The sequence below is a fragment of the Rhea pennata genome, chromosome 2 (genome assembly GCF_028389875.1).
Source record: "Rhea pennata isolate bPtePen1 chromosome 2, bPtePen1.pri, whole genome shotgun sequence".
Classification (NCBI taxonomy): domain Eukaryota; kingdom Metazoa; phylum Chordata; class Aves; order Rheiformes; family Rheidae; genus Rhea; species Rhea pennata.
This window is the reverse complement of record NC_084664.1, coordinates 126,239,366-126,255,281: the sequence shown is the minus strand read 5'-3', so window position 1 is coordinate 126,255,281 and position 15,916 is coordinate 126,239,366. Positions and strand designations below refer to the sequence as shown.

Sequence of the window (15,916 nt, the reverse complement as noted above, 5' to 3'; positions counted from 1 at the left end):
GCTGAAAGGTCTTGTCATAATAAGGGGGGGGGGAAAGAGTGGTTGCAAAAAATGGTTGACAATGAAAATAGTAATTTACTGAAATGTTAGTCTTCACTGAATTATTGGGAAATATTTCCAGATGTTTTTTCTACACTTAATACGTGGAGAATGGTAGCATCCATGCTTAGATTTTTGATTATTTACTTTACTGGTGAAATATTTGTGCTAATTAAATGAACTTTTAGGAAATCTTTACTTTTTCGTAATAAGTGACATACATTGGGAAAAAAATGAGACTATTGTCTTCGTGTTCATTAGTCTCCTGGAATTGCATTTTGCTTTAATTATTTGATTTTAACTCAACCACTGGGACAGATACGCCTTTCTGAATCTCACCAGCATGATTTTAAGACAGTTTCTCATCAGTGCTTTCAGAGAAGATTACCTTTCTCATCCATCATTTCTATGACAGGGTAACAAATCCCACATATGGATTAACGAAGCTTTAAAGAGAAACAGTCTGCCATCTCCTCTGCTGCTTTCCCTCCCTCCTGGGAGCTATTTAAGCAAGGGGCCAGACTATAGAAACTGTGGAGAGAATAGCTGGAGGTAGGTATCAAGGTAGAACTGAGAATTATGTTGGGGACTTCAGGAAAGAACTTGCTTAGACAGAGAGCACAGAAGGTGTCAAATGGTGGTTGTTTAAACTGCATGAAGGAGAACTAATGAAGAGAGTTGTCAGGGTACTGAAGAAGGGTTGTACCTTGTAGACCAGAACTGAAAGCAACTGTTGACTTCTAAGGCACAGGTACTGGGAAGGTGTGGTATTGTAGTTTCCTTATCTGTTTCTGGTAAATGAGCTCAAAAATGGTTCTAAGCACTAATTTATCCTGTTCAAGCTAATCTTCCTGATTCTTAACTATAGCTAATCAGGTTGTGCTAAAATGAATAATCTGTGCTAACAAAACTGTTGGATTGTTAACTTAAGTAGAGGTAGAATAATTCCTTAAAGCCCTTCATCTGTTTGCAAAATAAATTATCAAGACACTGTCCAAATAAGGGATAGAACACTCCCTTGTAAAACTTCTGCTTCAAGTCTTAGATAGCTCACCTCTGAGCTGCCAAAACTACATACACTAGGAGCTTCATATCCTTTACTTTTCAGAAAGCCAGACAGATTATTCTGATTTATTTCTTAGCTATTTGTGTTTTCTTCAAGAATTAAAAAATGTTGGTTACAGCTACTTTCATGTTCCACTTTAGATAGGAGAGACAGAACTTACTCCTAAACTGCAGATAAAAATAAAATTCCCAGTGCTTCCCTAGATACCATGTTTAAAAAGTTAAGTATATTACTACTACTTAAAACTTCATTTTAAAGCCTCTAATTTAATTTCTAGGGGAAAAAAGTTTATATGTATGACACTTAGGCAGTCCACTGAGGTTTTGAACTGGTTTTACTTGAATGATCCAGGAAGATACAGTTCTGGATTACTTCTGTGTGCCAAACTGACCAGATAAAGGCATGAACAATGTGGATATATATGCAATAGACTGTTCTTTTGAGGTTCATACTTCCTGATTTTGCTACTTTTTCTTATAATGTAGCTGTTGAAAGGTATTAAAAACCCAACATACATTTAAGATGAGATATTCTATGTGAATAGTAGCAGAAGGTCACAATATGTTCAGAGATTTCAAATACATGAATGTTCTCTTATGAATACTTACTGCTTGTATAGATGGAGTTGCAGATGGGTTACCAGATGGAATACCTTCCTTCCAAAGTAATTGTATGTATTTAAAAATGGATGCAATGCAATCATATTATTTAAATGAGTTCTGTTATTACTTTTGAGACCATGATGGCAATAACTATTCTGCTACAGAGAGAAATGTGGTAGCAAAAGTACTTCCTTGCCACAGAATTGCTGGGCTGGTATGAAGTCTAAGAATGCTCCTGAGAAAGATACTTAAAACAATTGTCTCCATTTTAAGAGATTATTCAAATATCTAATGGGTAGCATGCAGTACAATTCAGAGAGGGTACTAGATGTTCAGAGACTGCCGAAGCAGAACTGCCTGAAAAGAAGGGATAACAAAAACGTTTTCAAACATAGCTGCAGCAATGTATTTGTTCTTTCTTTAGAACTACTCTCTCCTTGTTAGCAAAAATCAATTGCTATGCCTGAATCAGTAAATTTTGGCGGAAGCATCCTTTTCCACTTGCTCACTCTTTTGCCCTTTAATTAGCTTGTTCAATTGGATGTTACTAATGTTGACATCACCACAGCACTATATTCGATATAGAACAAAGACAGATCCTGCCTAAAAATAAAAAAAATAGTACACAATACCACTGTATGCAGTCTTTCTCAGTATAAGCGTTCTCTCATTCCATCAGCCTATCATACTTTACTCATATTTTTATGCTTTATTTGTTTGGAGTTATATTTGGCACATGTGAAAAGTAATCAATGCGCCAGAGCTGTTGTTCCATTCTCCTCATCTTCCTTATTTTTCATTTCACTTCTAGACAGTCACAACATCAATTTCAATATCCCTACTTGTGTTCTTACCACCTTTTTGGTAGAACAAAATTAGCGTTAATACTAGTCACATAAGGAAAGTATTGGGGTAAGGAAGAGCTTAGAAGCCTGTATCAGGGCTGGACATTAAGCAATGGGAGTATTCTATAAATTAGGGAACACTGACATAAACAGGACGTAGGAAGCAATTTTTAGGGCAGCCTGAGATATTTAAAGCAGCAAGATAATTATTTCACTGCCTAGATTCCTCTCAGTAAAATCAGGGATTTTCTTCACCCATCACTCGCTACTGGAGAGAAAGTGTCAGAACCTGTCATGCAGGTCAGGAGTGCTCTATCTGACTGCTATGTCTCTTAGATGCTTTGATGATGTCAATATTAAAAACTTAACAAAAAATTCAACTTTCTAAATCTTTTTCCTTGCCCTGAAAGCCAAAAATTCAGAGCATTATTAAGGAATGATGCCAGCCCTTTCATGCATGTGTGCGTACTACCAGTCTTTGAACTCCAGGCTCTTAGTCCCCAAAATTGCTATGAGCCAGGAAAAAGGGGGGAGCAGCAGGAGGAAGGATCAGCCTGACTCAGAGTTCTTCAGCCCCTCGCTCTGACTATGTGCTGCCAGAGGCTTCTGCAGCAACCCTGGACCTCCTGCTCAGCCTGGGTGACATTTCAGAGTTTTTTATAGGCTAATACACAGCTTTGCATTTCCAGACATGTTCTGATTTGTCTGATTTGAAATGCATGCAACATATAAATGAAATGTAAAGTGTAAGTAAGACATAAGTCTTAGGACTGTATTTTACTTTCTCATTGCCTGGCATAATGGGATCATGGTGTGCTATTAAGTGTTACAGTACTCAAAAATTAAGAAGAAGAGTGAATAAGTAGTAAGTTTTATTCTTCTAAATTTTTCATTTGATGTGAATGTTATGACAACCTATTAAAAGTCTAATCTTTCAAAGATTCATTAGAATGTACTTAGGACATAGAATTCCAAAAGGGGAAAAAAAAAAAAAAAAAAAGATGTGAAGAGGTTGTATTCATTTTCTTCAAACAAAGGAGGAGTGTTTCTAAGACAGTGTAGAGTACAAAGCAATAACTCAAAACACCAGAGGGAGCTATATTCACACAGAACAGTAGGTCTAAGATAAAAGATTGCAGAATAATGATGTTTTTCTTGATAATAGGATGTATTTACATCCTGAGGTTGAATAACCTTAAAGTGATTTTATTTTCTCCTTTTAGTTTTTTTATTCCTTAATTTATTCTTTTCATTAAAAATGTGCATTTTGTTTTATTTTGCAAGAAAGGAGCCATCACTTACATCAAGCAAGCTGATTGAATAACCTGGTTTATTGTATTGTATGAGATAATAGAATTAGTTGTAGCTACTATGTTTTTAATTTGGCTATGCTTTTTTTGACTTCTCAGTACTATGGAAAATACTCATATTTCAGGTTGAAATGTTCCTTCTATTGCCACCTTTCGTCAAAGGTGAATTTTGAGTAATTGTTTTCAATTAAAGAATGCAGCTAAGAACAAGAGAAATGTTGAAATCACATACTTCCCATTAAAGAACACATGCTCAACAAAGCTTTTTAATTATCTGTTATACTGTTGCTTTCTTTTTCATAAATAAAGCTTTCATATGGTCATAATTAATTATGCTTTTATGGTTTTGCAAAAATGTACTGATTTATAGTTCCACTGTTGCAGTTGAGTCAAAGCACAAGCTTCTGTGAATCTTGCCTAAGCAGACTTTAGTGAGCTATGGGGCTCCATGAATCCATTTGGAAGACTTAAGTCTGTATATAAAGCATACAATTTGGAATCAGGTGGTCAAAGAAATGAACTTTTTTTCATTTCAAGGATGCCCTCCCAAGAGGTGTTTTTTTTTCTTTTTTTTTTTTTTTTGCCTCTGACATTTACAATCTTCTCCATTCTAAATGGAAATGAATGACTCTCCAGATTTTTAATGGAATAAATTAGAGATGCTCCATTAGAACAAAAAAAGTCACCCTACATCCTCTGCTTTGATATATAATTTTAGAAGAGCTCAGGAGGAGTCCTTAAGGATCTTGTTCAGCTAATCTTGTTCTGGAAGAGAATAGATAGTAAAACTAAGTGAGAGCTGGCCTTACAGAAATGAACTTTAGGGCAAGACTATAGTATCCGTAAACAAATCTAATGCATCTGTGTGGAGAAAGCTGCACAAACAACACAGCAGAACTAACTAAATGTGTGGTTGTGCCATATTTTTGGTGTCATTAATTCTCAGGTATATCATCCTTTAGGTTCATGAATGTTTTATTCATTCTTTGTAGGTCTTCCTAAGAGATAACCAATTGGATGCTGGGCAAACAAACAGAGTAATCAGACTCCACTGACCTGTTTAACCCTGAATGTGAAGGATGAAAAGCAGCAACTGTTCTCTGTGGAGCAGGGCTTCTGACGGCACTTGCTTCTTTCCTTTGGACTATGTTGACATAAAAACATTGAGATATTGACTTGATAATGTTGTGAGTTTACACCCACCAGACTGTGTTCCATCACTTTTGAGGCAGGTATGTCATTTGAATCATTTTACCTCATTTTTCAGCATAAAGTCAGTTGAATTATGAGTACAGTTAAATGAAAGGCATATTGTTATGATCTCTGTATAAGCTAGTTAATTCTGGATAGTATGAACTTTCTGCAGAAAAAGTTGATTTTCACAGGGGGCTCATCCTCTTAGGCATGGAATGTGGAATTGTTATCAGAATTTTGATTATCTTTTAAAATATTTTATCATAATTTATGAAAGTAAACAACACTTCCCTTCTGTATTCCTCTAGAACAAAAATGCGTAGCCTGATAATAGGATTCTAATGTAATTTCAGCCATCATGAACAAGATCTAATGCTAAAACTTTGACTATGATATCTTTCTTAATAAAAAAAATGACTTCTTCTAGAAAAGTGTCATCTCAATGTTGTTTTAGTTTGAATAACTAAGAAATAACTCCTAGTAGGTACACTTTCAAGGTGATTAATCACTAAAAGACTGAATAAGTTAGTGAGTTTTCATTTCCATAGCTGACTGTGTTATTAAGACTGTTTGATGAGAAAGTATAAATTATGACTTTTCTTCTTCAGAATAAGATTCATAAGTTTAATTTTGTTTTGTACTTCAGTGTTGCCATGTAGCTTATCAGCATTATGTAACGGAATTTTTAAATAATGCTGTATATCTGTGACCTCACATGGTTGCCTAGCATTATCTTGCATATTCACAGGCTTCATCTGCCCTGAGTGATCCCAGTGATCAGGATAAGTCTCAGGATTAAAATCATTTTAAACATGCAATGGACTTAACATTACTAACAAGTAGCACTATAACTACTGCAGATGGTAAAGTAGTATCTATAAGCTCAAATTAAATTTCATTCTTAATTGTTAATTTGAAAACAAGAGTTCAGTTCATTTAATTAATGATTTGTGTATTACATCTATAAGTAGGATTGATTCTTTTAGCAAATCAGAAGACCCTAAATTATGTGTTTGTTTATTAGAAAAAGAAAACGCGAAAGCAAATATGAGTAAACTTATGTCTCTGTGTAAATCAAATGCTATTTGTCAGAGTTACTCAGTTTATTTTATATCTGTGTGTACTTACATAGTATTTGGGGGTTTTTTTGATACTGGGCAAAACTAAAGAGCTTAAAAGTGTTGCTCTACTGATTCTGAAACAAAATGTGGCCTAGTAAATAATACATGAATAATGGTAAGATAGTGTTTCTAGCTCAGCAATGAGAAGGGTGAAATAGCAGAGTGGGTAGTCTTACCTAACTATTTGGTTCTCAGAAATTTTTCTGAAGACCAGAGTTACTGATCACTTTCAGGCTTTTTCTATGATCACTTGTCAATGTTTAGAAGCAGCAACACATAATGAAATGAAGAGGTTATAGTGAGAGATGACTGTGGCAATTTTGCCATCGAAAGGCTTCAGCTTTCTCTTGTGAAATAGTCCAAGTGTAGGTATCCATTCTTTGTGTTTTAAATTATGTGTATGAGTTTTTTTTCATGTCATTGCATAGCATTAGCTAGGTTTGGCTTAAAAATATTTGGTTCTTTGAATCCAGAAGGATTTGAACTGTAAAGAGTAGAAGGGTCATTCACTGGAGAATTACTTGCTTGTCTATTTTATATGCAAGATACATGAAGGAATGAATGAGAGATAGGCAGTGAACTAAATCTTAACCCTCATTTGTGATATATAATACAGACACCATGGTAAGCTTATCACCAACTTACTGTGAATTCTGCCCAGATTCCTGTACTATAAATCATGCCAAAAATAAGATAGGACCCTGATTAATTTTAGTATTTCTCATGCATAGGGTTGCAATAAAGGGTTAATTCTATAATGCTAAGGTCAGTTCTTGGTATCTAGTCTAGCTGCCTAGATCCAGATTCATTCCACCTATCCATAGGCATGTGAGTTGGGAATGCAGTCATCCTCTGCTCCCTGTAGAGGTCATAGGGAGGAAGTGTTTGGTAAATTGTCCTCCAAGTATGTATCTCTGTCTGTTGTCAATATAATGAGCCAACATGACTAGGTTTCAAACTTAATCACTCAAATTAGGTACCTAAGATTGGTTAGATGGAATCTGAGTCCTTGTGCTGCTGAGAAAACAAAAATTCACTAGTATATGGCCTTAGAAAGGCTGTGCTGAGAGGCACAAAGCTCTTATCTCTGCAAAAAGCCAGTAGCTTTAATAAAAGAATTATTCTTCTACGACTTGGAAAAGATAGAAGTAAAACACAAATTAAACTAGATGAAAATGCTATATGCAGATATTAATGTTAACAAAAATGTAGCCACTCATTTCAGAAAGAACCACATCAAGCCTTCAATATGAAAAGTGATATCTAACTCAAGAGTTATTCTTCGATTTTTTTTCCATGTTTTCAATCTCTTAAGGGATGGATGGCAGTTTAGAGGAGATTTTATGTTAGTTTTACTTTCATGTAACTTGTTTAAGCAGTTTAAATTTTTACCATCAAATTAAATTCTATTAAAATGAACATTAGAAAATACTGTCCATATATACTTGCAGTCCCTGCTATTTTAAATTCTGTTCTACATTAGCAGCTTTGGTAATGCACTGCTAACATGGCTGAACAAAGGCAACGTGCTTTGTCAACATCAGGAGAAGCATTATATGAAATCCTGGCTCTAGAAAAGGGAGCAACATATGATGAGATTAAGAAATCCTACAGGTATGTAAGATGCACTTTGCAATATATCTAAAATACAGGCAACATTTTTTTTTCTTATTGCAGTAGAGGCACTACTGTGTGAATTGTTCACAAAGCTTGTCCTGTACACAGCAGCCATTCTGAATGGTTTAAATAGGGAGTAACTCTCCACAGAAGTTACAAAGATATAACACTGAATGTAAGGCAAAACAAAATCAGGCCCCCTAGACATCAGGAACTAACAGATAGTCTCAGGTTTTGGATGTCTTTGTTTTGAAAATCTAAGCTGAAATGATTTCATCCTGTTTTAAATAGCTGAGTAGTCATATCAGCAGTGGAACTTATTGGGAATTGCTGACGTTTGTCACCTCTGAAAATCTGATCTCAGGATGTGATCAGTTGTTAGACTGACCTCTAGAGCTTTTTTTGAAAATGTCCAATGGGTAAATGCCATTTTCACTGACTGTGTTTAAAGATGCAATAGATCATTATTTGCTTACTCAAGGCAGAAGAATCTTGTTTTGTGTCTTATCTTAAACTGAGATTATCTGAGCTCTTGACAGTTGTGTCTACAGTTGTGCTGGTAGAAAAAAGGTGAGACTGCCCAAGATGTTTGCCATCATCCTCTAAAGGATTGCAACTCCTTGAAGACTACTGGGTGACACATTCCTTCTCTAAGCTATTTTGTTGTAGCTGGGTTAGTGTAAACTTTTAAAATAGTAAAATCTTTTCTGATTTGACTCATTTTTATGCTGAGAGAATGAGGAGTGCATGTGTACTTATATAGCAGTAGACATGAGAGAACCATAGCCTCCAGTAGAGGAGCAGTGTGAGCATAGCTGGATGGAGAAAAGTAGTCTATTTTTTTACTGGAAGTACATATTAATAAGAAGCTAGTAAATATTGTTAAACGTTTATTGTTTAACTGTGAAACCATGCAAATATCACGGCCCGGTTTGATGATAATACTAGATTATACCCAGCACATACCTTTTCATGATTCAGAATACAAGATAACTGAGGGTTGCTTAATTGAAGATATAGTATACATGTTAACAGACAGAGTTTGTGGAAATGTCATTTACTGAAAAAGTCTCAGAATTGCTGGTTGCTTTTTTTTTATTTCATTAATAAATTATAAAGGAAATTCCCATATTTTGTTAGTAAGAACTAGAAATGTCACCTGAGTTCATGTCACAATGAAACCATGATTTTAGGACAAAATTCTCAATACCTTTAACTGTTGCTCTTGGCTGAGCTACATTCAAGGCAAGAAAGTGTAGCAATTATTCTTGCCTTAGTCCTGCATAACATGAAAACATCAATTCAATAGTTTTTAAACTATCGTCTATATTCATTTAAAACTATAAGCTTCTCTCTACCAACAAGAGTTATTATTGCAAAGCTAGAATATGGTTTTATGTAATGAAGTTATAGTCATCTTCAAAAAGAATTTGTTAACTTTTTAATGTTCAGAATCTCTTAGTAGAGAAATCACTTCTGCTTTTTATTTCTTTTCTTTTTGCTGTCTTTATTTCTTTTTCTCTTGCTCTTCCTTTTTCTTGTATTCATACTTCTTTCTGAATTTTCTCCTTTTTATACTCAGCTTCTGCCTTTGTTGGATTTGCTGCTCTTCCATCATTTGAAATGATAAAATTTTCAGCAGTTGAATAGTTAATGTTGTTACTAAAATCTTTTTCCTGAGTTGAGATTGAAGTTGTCAACACAGATAAATCAGTAAAGAGTAGAGAAGCTTGCATGTCTGAGTCATTGTTTGAAACTGCAAAAGCAGAAATTATCTACACTTAAAAATATTGTTTCTTTAATTAAGCCAACATACTTAAAGTATCAAATCCCCAAGGTTGTATTATTATACAAGTGCTTACCATAGAATAGTTTATTCTAGTTCAGGGAAGTAACACAAACTATATTGACACTAAGTATCTAATACCAGTATAACTTAGACAGTCACCATTACAATTTCTTTTTTGCACCGTGAGACTGAAAACAGTGAGAGAAGATGTTATGTGAATCCACTGATTTCATTCCAGTAGTCGGTGCGTTTAGTCTAATGTTTACTATGCTTACAAATTAGTCTTAAATAGTGCATCCAATTCTTACGTTTTTTTCTGAAGTATATTAAAAATTAAAGCATGTGTAGAAAGTGCTGCAATAATGATTCAAGGATTAGAGTAGGAGACATAAGTTCATCACTTTATCTTGTAAAAAATTTACAGATGATTTGATTACAATGTATAATAGGAAGGCAAAAAGGGAAAATAGGAAAGGGAAAAAATTGGGTAAAATGCTAGATGTGAGAGGGTTATTCAATTAATGAAGAAAGCATTAAAAAAAACCCAGTAGTTGGTATCTAAAACAAAACCTGAATATGCGATGTGTAGTTTAAACAGTGAACATAACCATCCATTGGAACAAACTGGCAAAGGAAATGGTAAATTCTCCATTGAGAGAAAAAGAGACAACTTGAAAGTAAGTTTTACTCAAACACAAGTTATCAAAATGGTGAAACATATTTTATTGTTGAACAAGACTAAAAGTCAGGCTAGAAGATTTTATGGGTTTTTTTGCTCTTAAATCTGTTCTATTAAAAAGAGAAAGAGCTTTAAATGTCATGAGTGAAACAGATGTTCGTGACATAGGAATATGTCAGGTGTAAGTTTAATAAATATAGCAAAAATTTTATTACAGCGTCATTAGGTCTATTCTTGGTTGCACTATATTACCAGTCAAACTTTAACAAGATTGAAAAAGACATTATAAAATAGACCTACTTGCATCATTGTTGGCTTGGATTTTGCTGGGACTCTGTTCTCTGTGCACTGGAACAAATTGTGTCTATGTCTGTTCTTAAAAGGCACACATTCAATGGATGTGAGAAAAGTAGTGAATGTCCAAATTCGTCCCATGATGAAAGCAAAACTATTGACATCTAATTGGTTCTGTTGTCTTGCATAACTCTACAACTGGAGGATAAACTTACTACAGTATTGAATTCACTGATGACTTCCATCTTCCATGTCCCTGTAGTACAGCCTGGCTGCAGTAGCCATATTCTGTGTCAAACCTCATGTTTTCTTGTTGCTTTTACGTTTATATTTCTGGAAAGGAAGACTTCTTTAATCCTCAAAGGAGAGAGTTGTCATGGAAGAATGTAGAATGAAATGAACTTTATTTCATGCTGAACATGAATACGGATGATTTACACAGCAATCTATGATAAAACTGACAGTGGTGCTTTATCCATCTTTATTAGTAATTATAGGAAAAAAAAGGCTGCTTCTGAATAAAGTGGAAATGTCAGAGGGATTCACTTTTAATAGAGTAGCTGTAAATATTTGCAAGATAAAATGATGAGTCAGTCTCTTAGATTCGCTTTAATTATCTTTTAATTTATGCTAATCCAAAAATCTGCTGCTGAACTGGTATCCTTCAGTGCAAGGTATAAAACCAGCCATACCTGATTCTCAGTTTCCTGCCATTATTAATTAAGTCAGTATTAATCATACTACCACAGCCCAGGGCAAAATTTACTTTTTAATAAACATGACAGAGGTACCTCTCTGTGCTTTTATTTGGAGTTCGGCACAATCTAATTTATCAAAGAGAGAAAGTTAACAGATTTATAATTAGCAGAATTGCAAAGGATGTCTGTTTATCTTCAATACCCTACAAAAAATACTCTTTAAAACAAAATTCTGCCATAACAGCTTAAACAGTACATTGACTTCTGCTTTCCAGTCTGACTATGAAGCAATGTGGAAAGAGATACCTTATTTCCTATGTTTCTTCAGAAGTTTGAGAATACCTACTTTGATACACTCTATTTGTAAGTAGGCTCAGTACCCAACAAATTTAGCCTCAGCCAGTACAGACACCTTATATGAGAGTGTACACATCGGTAAAGGAGAATTAGCCCAGTGGAAGAAACCTCTATTATCATTATTTTTTGAATTTAATCTTTTAGCACTTTCTGTATTTGTAATAAAATCCATAGTCAGAAAAAATCTTTCTGCATTTCTAGGGGAGAAATGCAAAAGTCCAAAACGTTTAAAATAGTCTTTCTGTCTCAGAAAGCTGAATTACTGAGAAAGCATATACTATACTGCTAATGACTAAGAGTCTTCTGTAAGGTAGGAAAAACTGGAAATTCGGCTTATTCTATTACACAAACATACACATACTGATTAAGATGGATTAAGATAAAAAAACTTACTTAAGATAAAAAATCTCTACTATCTCAAAAACTACAAAACACTGCAATATATACCAAAAGAAAATATCTAATAATGAAGTGGGGAAGAAGAAATGACAAAACGAAGGATGGCATGGAAAGCAGACAATAACCTTAAGATTACTAGAGCAACACTGGTTGGACGAGGTGAGATCCCAAAACATATCCTTTTATGCCTTGATCACGGCACTAGCACTCGGACTCAGGTAGACAGCCTACATTGCGCACACAACACCACAAAAGAATTACCTGGTGGATCTTGCGGGCTATGTACACCACAGGACAACGCACAAAACACCGGTCACTCCCCTTCCTCGGGCACATGCCTCCTGCAAAAAGCAGTGCTGAAGGCCAACTCTTTTGGGGCTCCTGAGCACAAAGGTCCCCCCGCTACTGCGAGTTTGTCTGCCGAGCCTGAGGGAGACCGTTGAGCGCATGCAGCTGGAGGCCTTCGACAAAAGAGCTGGGGGAAGCCTCAGCGGGAGCTTTCTTGGCGTGGTAGCTGTCGTCACGCGGAGCCTCTCGCCCTCGGCGCCTGCCTGAGCCACGCTGCATCTGCGTGAGGGCCATGCGCGTGGCCTCTTGATCTGGAGCCTGGCCCTCGGAGCCAGCTGCCCAGCGTGAGCTTGGGCCCGCAACACCGCCACACGGACCTGCCTGGCAACGCCTGCGCTGTGCCTGATCCCGGGAGGCTCTCTGCAGCGCAGGATGCCACCCCGGAGCCCTGACCTGCTGCCAGCCCTTCCCTGGCTGAGGTCTCGCATGCCTGCTCAGAGGGCACCTGCACAGCCAAAAGGCAAGGGTGCAGCAGGGGCTGGCCAAGCCAAAAGGGCACTCCTTCGAGCCGGAGTTGAACCAGCGACCTAAGGATGGCCGTGCAAGGGAGCCTACAGTCCTCCGCTCTACCAGCTGAGCTATCGAAGGAACGGCAGGGCTCTGGCGCGGCCCTGCCCCGATGACAGGATGACAGAGTTGCCCAGCACTTCCAGTTGGACCGGCCCTCAGCACGGCGCTCCTCCAACCTCCTGCTCCAAGCAGCGTGGGCTCGGACAGTACACCAGCTTGCTCAAGCTCTTCTCCAGGCACCTCTTCCAAACCGCCAGCGTGCAGGTTGCACAGCCCGCCTGCAAAGCCTCTCCTCCTGCTTCACTCTCCTTCTCGTGGGGAAAAGAGCTTCCCCCGAGCCTGCTGGAACAAACCCCTTTGGTTTCAGTTTTCTTCTCTTGCCTCTTTCCCTCCAGCCAGGCACCCCTGTGAAGGCCTGGCGCTGTCTTCTCAACAAGTCCCCGGGCTACCTCCTGCAAGGCAGCTGCTTAGGTGCGCGCGGAGCCCTCCCTTCTCCGGGCTGGAGAGGCCCTGTGCCCTCAGATGCTTCTCGCTCCTCTAGCGCTTCACCATCTTGGTGTGCCTCTGCGGCACTCGCTCCGCCTCATCGGGGGCTTTCTTCTGTTGGGGGCCCCCAACGCTCTGGAGAGAGAGAGCGGTCTGCTGTGGCCCTCTTTGCCGCCCAGGCACCATGCTGGCCCCCTGCAACTTTCAGAGGCCCCGGCCGGAGGGGAAAGAGGCTGCTGGCCCCGCAAAGGGGAATGAAAAGCTTTGGAGAATGCGGGCATCGATCCCGCTGCCTCTCGCATGCTAAGCGAGCGCTCTACCACTTGAGCTAATTCCCCGGCCCACAGCCGGCCCCTTCCTTCCTCTCAGCGTCCCCCGTGCCCACCCCTGCCCTGCGCTGCCCTGCAGCCAAGGCCTGGGCCTCCCAAGGCCTCGCCCTCAGCCCAGTCACTCCCCTTCCTCGGGCACATGCTTCCTGCCGAAAGCAGTGCTGAAGGCCAACTCTTTTGGGGCTCCTGAGCACAAAGGTCCCCCCGCTACTGCGAGTTTGTCTGCCGAGCCTGAGGGAGACCGTTGAGCGCATGCAGCTGGAGGCCTTCGACAAAAGAGCTGGGGGAAGCCTCAGCGGGAGCTTTCTTGGCGTGGTAGCTGTCGTCACGCGGAGCCTCTCGCCCTCGGCGCCTGCCTGAGCCACGCTGCATCTGCGTGAGGGCCATGCGCGTGGCCTCTTGACCTGGAGCCTGGCCCTCGGAGCCAGCTGCCCAGCGTGAGCTTGGGCCCGCAACACCGCCACACGGACCTGCCTGGCAACGCCTGCGCTGTGCCTGATCCCGGGAGGCTCTCTGCAGCGCAGGATGCCACCCCGGAGCCCTGACCTGCTGCCAGCCCTTCCCTGGCTGAGGTCTCGCATGCCTGCTCAGAGGGCACCTGCACAGCCAAAAGGCAAGGGTGCAGCAGGGGCTGGCCAAGCCAAAAGGGCACTCCTTCGAGCCGGAGTTGAACCAGCGACCTAAGGATGGCCGTGCAAGGGAGCCTACAGTCCTCCGCTCTACCAGCTGAGCTATCGAAGGAACGGCAGGGCTCTGGCGCGGCCCTGCCCTGATGACAGGATGACAGAGTTGCCCAGCACTTCCAGTTCGACCGGCCCTCAGCACGGCGCTCCTCCAACCTCCTGCTCCAAGCAGCGTGGGCTCGGACAGTACACCAGCTTGCTCAAGCTCTTCTCCAGGCACCTCTTCCAAACCGCCAGCGTGCAGGTTGCACAGCCCGCCTGCAAAGCCTCTCCTCCTGCTTCACTCTCCTTCTCGTGGGGAAAAGAGCTTCCCCCGAGCCTGCTGGAACAAACCCCTTTGGTTCCAGTTTTCTTCTCTTGCCTCTTTCCCTCCAGCCAGGCACCCCTGTGAAGGCCTGGCGCTGTCTTCTCAACAAGTCCCCGGGCTACCTCCTGCAAGGCAGCTGCTTAGGTGCGCGCGGAGCCCTCCCTTCTCCGGGCTGGAGAGGCCCCGTGCCCTCAGATGCTTCTTGCTCCTCTAGCGCTTCACCATCTTGGTGTGCCTCTGCGGCACTCGCTCCGCCTCATCGGGGGCTTTCTTCTGTTGGGGGCCCCCAACGCTCTGGAGAGAGAGAGCGGTCTGCTGTGGCCCTCTTTGCCGCCCAGGCACCGTGCTGGCTCCCTGCAACTTTCAGAGGCCCCGGCCGGAGGGGAAAGAGGCTGCTGGCCCCGCAAAGGGGAATGAAAAGCTTTGGAGAATGCGGGCATCGATCCCGCTGCCTCTCGCATGCTAAGCGAGCGCTCTACCACTTGAGCTAATTCCCCGGCCCACAGCCGGCCCCTTCCTTCCTCTCAGCGTCCCCCGTGCCCACCCCTGCCCTGCGCTGCCCTGCAGCCAAGGCCTGGGCCTCCCAAGGCCTCGCCCTCAGCCCAGTCACTCCCCTTCCTCGGGCACATGCTTCCTGCCGAAAGCAGTGCTGAAGGCCAACTCTTTTGGGGCTCCTGAGCACAAAGGTCCCCCCGCTACTGCGAGTTTGTCTGCCGAGCCTGAGGGAGACCGCTGAGCGCATGCAGCTGGAGGCCTTCGACAAAAGAGCTGGGGGAAGCCTCAGCGGGAGCTTTCTTGGCGTGGTAGCTGTTGTCACGCGGAGCCTCTCGCCCTCGGCGCCTGCCTGAGCCACGCTGCATCTGCGTGAGGGCCATGCGCGTGGCCTCTTGATCTGGAGCCTGGCCCTCGGAGCCAGCTGCCCAGCGTGAGCTTGGGCCCGCAACACTGCCACACGGACCTGCCTGGCAACGCCTGCGCTGTGCCTGATCCCGGGAGGCTCTCTGCAGCGCAGGATGCCACCCCGGAGCCCTGACCTGCTGCCAGCCCTTCCCTGGCTGAGGTCTCGCATGCCTGCTCAGAGGGCACCTGCACAGCCAAAAGGCAAGGGTGCAGCAGGGGCTGGCCAAGCCAAAAGGGCACTCCTTCGAGCCGGAGTTGAACCAGCGACCTAAGGATGGCCGTGCAAGGGAGCCTACAGTCCTCCGCTCTACCAGCTGAGCTATCGAAGGAACGGCAGGGCTCT

At 41.4% G+C, this 15,916-nt stretch overlaps 1 protein-coding gene and 5 non-coding genes across 6 annotated transcripts in view; 1 reads left to right on the top strand and 5 right to left on the bottom strand.

Moving 5' to 3' along the window:
• Positions 1–7,684: 7,684 nt before the first annotated feature.
• DNAJC5B (DnaJ heat shock protein family (Hsp40) member C5 beta) overlaps positions 7,685–15,916 on the top strand; it is a 78,351-nt gene continuing 70,119 nt past the window's right edge. The window contains exon 1 of the mRNA XM_062568202.1: positions 7,685–7,791. Coding sequence (XP_062424186.1) covers positions 7,685–7,791 — 107 coding nt within the window. The remainder of the gene's footprint in view (positions 7,792–15,916) is intronic.
• TRNAY-GUA (transfer RNA tyrosine (anticodon GUA)) lies at positions 12,858–12,946 on the bottom strand. Its single transcript is given in 2 exon segments — positions 12,858–12,893; positions 12,910–12,946. It is a non-coding gene; the product is annotated as a tRNA-Tyr (tRNA).
• TRNAA-AGC (transfer RNA alanine (anticodon AGC)) lies at positions 13,620–13,692 on the bottom strand. Its single transcript has one exon. It is a non-coding gene; the product is annotated as a tRNA-Ala (tRNA).
• TRNAY-GUA (transfer RNA tyrosine (anticodon GUA)) lies at positions 14,336–14,424 on the bottom strand. The gene is given in 2 exon segments: positions 14,336–14,371; positions 14,388–14,424. It is a non-coding gene; the product is annotated as a tRNA-Tyr (tRNA).
• TRNAA-AGC (transfer RNA alanine (anticodon AGC)) lies at positions 15,098–15,170 on the bottom strand. Its single transcript has one exon. It is a non-coding gene; the product is annotated as a tRNA-Ala (tRNA).
• TRNAY-GUA (transfer RNA tyrosine (anticodon GUA)) lies at positions 15,814–15,902 on the bottom strand. Its single transcript is given in 2 exon segments — positions 15,814–15,849; positions 15,866–15,902. It is a non-coding gene; the product is annotated as a tRNA-Tyr (tRNA).